We start from the raw sequence: 5,067 nt of genomic DNA on the forward strand, positions 1-5,067 counted from the left end.
AAAATCTGGAATAGTGGTTATTCTTGATTCCTTTATCTTTTCTTGTAATATTGTTCAAATATTCATCAATAAAATTAAGATTGTTAATCTAAAATGAGTTGAATGTTATTGAAATCTTGTGAGGGGTGTAGTGTAGGATTTTCTGCAACTAAAAAGTATGTAGAAATAAACACAACCACCATTTATGTTACCTGCAATGCAACAACATCCAATGTCAAGACTTCCAGTGGGTCTCTAATGCTGTTTTACTTGCTGCCAAATCCAAGAAAAGATCTGCTAAGTTGAAGATTGCTGACCTGTGTAAGCAATTACAAAACAATCTACAAATGTAATGAAAGTGTTGAGCAAGAAGTAATATAATGTACTACTTATATATATATAACTGATCCAAAATAAAGTGTTGAACACCATTATCCTTATAATAAACTAATCCAAATAACATAACCCAGATAGTCTTATAAAGAAACGTTAAAAAAAAACAAGCAAGCTCTACTGAGTTGTAGATGTTCCCTTCTTTTGTGGCTTTGGTGCTTGAAAAGTTTGGCTCAAAGTCTGGCTGAACCAACCAGTACCATTGACAGACTGGCTAAAAGTCTGTTGCACAACTCCCCTTCCACCTCTTGCTCCTCTACCACCCCTTCCACCCCTTCCTCCAGATGCAGGTGCAGAAGATGTTGATGGTGTAGTTTGAGATGTTGATGCTGAGGTTGATGCAGCTGCAGAAGTTGATGCAGATCCTCTACCTCTACCTCCCCTAGAACCTCTGCCTCTCCATCTCCTGCTCCTGCTGGAACTGCACTCAGCTGGATCTGGGTAAGTAGTTTCTTGGGTTCCCCCATCTACCATGGATCTTGGTCTCCTTTCTTTAGGATTAGAACCAACCTCACCACCAGCACAAGTTCTTCTGTTGTGGGCTATCTGGTTGCATCTCTTCAATGTCCTCTGTTTCTTCTCACTCACATGATCATAATGCCCCAACTTCCTCTTCTTAGCAGGTTTTCCTGGTTTCCTCATATCTATAGGTGGCTTGACAAAGGGATCTTGAGGCTACAAAAGAAGGAACACATAAGAAAAGAAAAAGTTAGATCTAGATATAAATAGAGAAACTCAAGACACTAGTAGAAAAATGATGATCCGTAACAGTTAAAAACTGTTACTGTATTATTTCCGTAACAGTTTTAGTTTTTTCTGCGGTGTTACTAAAGCCCCTGTTACGGAAAGTTTATAAAACCTGTTACGGAAAGGCTATTGAAAAATGACTCATAAATTCTAAAACTATTACTGTTGGTAGTTTTCAGTAACACTTTATAAAATATATGTTACTGAATAATTTCTACTGTAACTATTTTACATAAAACCGTTACCGTTAGCAGTTTATTGTAACATGTTTGGGAACAAACTGTTGCTATTGTTTGAGTAACCGTAACAGTTTTTATTGAAACTGTCATAAAAACTGACAGTTTTTATTGACTACCATCACCTCCACCACTAGCGCCACCACTACCTCCACCACCAGCAACACTAGCTTCTCCACAACCGTCACCACCATGTACGCCGCGTCCACTACCATGAGTTGGTCTTCTTGGACATGAAATATAAATTCTATAAAAGTACACTTCACAAGATTCAACCTTGAGACCTATTGCATTAATTATAACTCTTGAACCACTCTTCCATGTTTTCCTTTTGTTTAATGTTATCCAAATAAAATATTTACTCTCATTAGACAGTAAACTATACCTCCACCACCTTCGTCGTCACACCACGCAACTACAACACAATTTATATTTTTCATATTCCTACATATTTTTACAACTTGTTTATTATTTTGTATTATATTCGATTTTTTCTCAAACCTTAGGTAACCATCAGTACGAGCCATGGCTAGCTCTCGTTCTTAGAACTAAATCAAGATGTTAAATTAATGTCAGTCCATAAGTAGTTATTTTTTTGAACCGGATACCCAAAAACTAGTTATACAAATAAATAATTTACAGAAATGTCACGATAATTTCAACTATGGTAACCTATTAAACATGTCGCAGTAACATAGATATATAGTAACATTTAGTTTAAAAAATGTTACGATAATGCCAACTACGGTGACATATTAAACATGTTACGGTAACATAGGTATATAATAACAGTTGGTTTAAAGAACTGTAATGGTAATGTCGACATACGAAATATGTTACAGTAACATGGGTATATAGTAACACTTACTATAAAAACAGTTACAGTATACAACCTGATGACATTATGTAACAGTTCTTACAAAAAGTGTTACTGTTATTTAACTATCTAACATTTAGTAACAGGCATTTTACGAACTGTTACTTTATAAAAGTTTGAACTGTTACTAAATGTCACTTTTCTACTAGTGTAAAGTAACCCTAAATGAACTTGTAAAGAAATAATAAAGAAAGGGAACAAGATAAGATTCCCAACAACTAAGAAAAGGACAAAAAAAAAATAATAAAGTAAATTATGATGTCACCTCTCCAAATCTTCTCTCCCTCTGATTAATTGCATTTGGATGGCATAAGTGGATTTGTATGCATCCACTGTGTAGTAATAACTACACAACAGACAAGGGAAACAACTACATGATTAGTAAATGAGAAATGAAAGTAGTTGAGTACATTTAATAAACATAAAAACATTAATAAACTTTGTCTTACTCTGCCCCGTTAGGTCTTAAAGTCTTCAAAACACAGACAACATGCTGACAAGGAAAGCCCCTCAGTTGCCATTGGACACAACTACAAGTCTTGTTAATCAGATCAACTTGGAAGATAGAGTTGTGAATAGATGTAACTTGATAACTCTGACCATATACAACACCACTAATCCTAAACTGACCAGTGCATTCTTTCATCTTCCCAATCAACTTCATTGCTTCAGGTACTAATTCTACATTTTGCCAGTTCATAGACAATTGCGTTCTCCTATACCACAAGCCCATTATTAACTGTCCATACATTAATACCAAGGTACAAATAGGCTTGTCTCTAAGTTTCTTAATCATGTTATTGAAAGACTCAGAGAAATTATTGTTCATATATTCACAGCAACAAGAGGGGTCAAAGAATGCTTTAGACCACCGGATAGGATCCTCGTTCATCTTATATTGAGCAACATCACCATTTTCCAGCACCAAAGCATCCATATGGAACTGGACAAAAAGAAACATGAAGGTTATTAACAATTTATAACCAATAAAACTCTCCATGACATAAACAAGTTACAAAAGAACATTTCCAATGGATACAAGTGTTTTATTACCTTCCAGTGGGTGAACTTATAGGCTTTAGCAGCATTCCAGATAAGGTTATGTATTTTTGAACCCTTATAGTGAGTCTTCATATTCTTGAACATGTGTCTGCAAAGTCAGCAAAACATGTATTAGAAGCTAAAACAAAAAGATTACATAATGGTTAAAAAAAACTGTAATTATGGTAAACATAGTGAACATACCTAAAATAATATCTGTGTGGGCTTCTTGGAAATAAAGCACTAACAGCCTCAATCAAACCTTTTTGCCTATCAGAAATGAAAGTAATTCTTTCATCATCTGATTCAATCAGGGGCTTTAACTGCTTCAAAAACAGATACCAATTCTCAAAACACTCATTTCTGACCACTTGTATGGCTAATGGTAAACCTGGTTCTGTGCATCTAAACCAGTTACATCTATAAGACAACCTCCCAGCTTTCCAGTAAGGTGACATGCATCAATACCAACCACTTTTCTGCAACCATTTTTCCACCCATGAATTGGAGAATGAAATGTAATCATCATTGACTTAAAGCAATTATCCTCCCTGAAACATTACATAAACATTATACAAACAATTACATAAAAACATTTTACACAAAAAATGTTACTCCCTCCATTTCACAAAGACAGTCCGCTTTGACTTTCTCAAAATATTAAGGAGACCATATTATTTTACTTGACTACCCTTAGTTACTTACCTATTTTATTTTAATAAAAATAATAGCAGTAAAGACAATCCAAAATTGTTGTGAGAATTATAAATACGAAACATAAAAGGAAAATTTAAAAGATATCGAATTTATGAAGTATAAATTTTATATGGAATTTAATTTTTAGAGTTAAATGTATATTTCCTTGAAAGGAATGAAGGATATATATTTGTTTCCTCAATTATACTAATTTATTTAATATTTTAGATTGGGTCACGCTAAAAATGGATTTATGATTATAAAGTATTCAAGGGTATATTAGAGAGTTCATTGAAAAAGTATGATTATAAACAGAGAACTGGACACAATTTTGAAACTGACGAAAAAGGAATAGAGGACGGTCTTTCAGAAATAAAGGGAGTAGTTATTATATCTTTAACAAGTTACATAAACATTAACAAGTTACCTTCCAAAACTGTAATTTGCTGCAGAACCAGGATTAGTACTTGCCACCATGTCTACAAAGGAGGGGGCCATTTTATAAGACTCTTCATAACTACCATGCATTTTTTCCAAGCACATAGTCCTAGCTTTCCAAGCAACATGCTATGGTAGAGAAGTGTTATGAGAAGTGTAGAATTCATCTGCAATGTCCCATGGATGCTGAAGGAATCCACTAGTCTTCAGCTTCTCAAACAGATACTGAACAACAAACTCTGCATTGGATGATTTATTTCTGCTAAGTGGATCTCCAACACAAGTATGCTCTAGATTCATACTTCTAACAGTGAAAGTCTTCTCCCCCTTTGTATTTGATGCAAAAACTTGAAACTTACAACCTTTAGACTTATGATACCTACATTTCACTCTTATCCTTCTTTTTCCACAAGGCTTCAAAATATACTGAAACTTCTTTATCACTGCATAACTCCTGATCAGATGCTTCTTAAATTGTATCTTGTCTTCAAACTGCATACCTACCTCCATTAAATCAACATCATACACTAAAAGACCATCATCAACAGGAAAGAAGTCTTCATCCATATCTGCAATATGTGGACCCCATTCTTGGTAAAAATGTTGAAGGGACTATGCTTTACTCTTCTCATCTTCAGAGTCAGAGTGATACTGTGAGTT

At 34.3% G+C, this 5,067-nt stretch overlaps 1 protein-coding gene across 1 annotated transcript; it reads right to left on the bottom strand.

Annotated features, from left to right (window-relative positions):
- Window positions 1–489: 489 nt before the first annotated feature.
- On the bottom strand, window positions 490–4,467 carry LOC113271930. The gene is made up of 8 exons (XM_026521852.1): window positions 4,397–4,467; window positions 3,665–3,824; window positions 3,478–3,596; window positions 3,286–3,382; window positions 2,682–3,175; window positions 2,498–2,578; window positions 2,224–2,248; window positions 490–1,047 (listed from the first exon to the last, which is right to left on the bottom strand). The coding sequence occupies exons 1-8, from the start codon at window positions 4,465–4,467 to the stop codon at window positions 490–492; spliced, it is 1,605 nt and encodes a 534-aa protein (XP_026377637.1).
- Between the last annotated feature and the right edge of the window lie 600 nt (window positions 4,468–5,067).

The sequence above is a fragment of the Papaver somniferum genome, chromosome 4 (genome assembly GCF_003573695.1).
Source record: "Papaver somniferum cultivar HN1 chromosome 4, ASM357369v1, whole genome shotgun sequence".
NCBI lineage: Eukaryota > Viridiplantae > Streptophyta > Magnoliopsida > Ranunculales > Papaveraceae > Papaver > Papaver somniferum.

Bases quoted from the DNA above. Each gene is read 5' to 3' on its own strand.
- LOC113271930 (XM_026521852.1), bottom strand. From the start codon at position 4,467: ATGGCCCCCTCCTTTGTAGACATGGTGGCAAGTACTAATCCTGGTTCT. The intron at 2,579-2,681 runs GTAAGACAAAGT...TCTGTTGTGTAG, and splicing joins TTAAGACCTAACGGGGCAGA to TTATTACTACACAGTGGATG. The intron at 1,048-2,223 runs GTAAGTGTTACT...CTTCTTTTGTAG, and splicing joins ATACTGTAACTGTTTTTATA to CCTCAAGATCCCTTTGTCAA.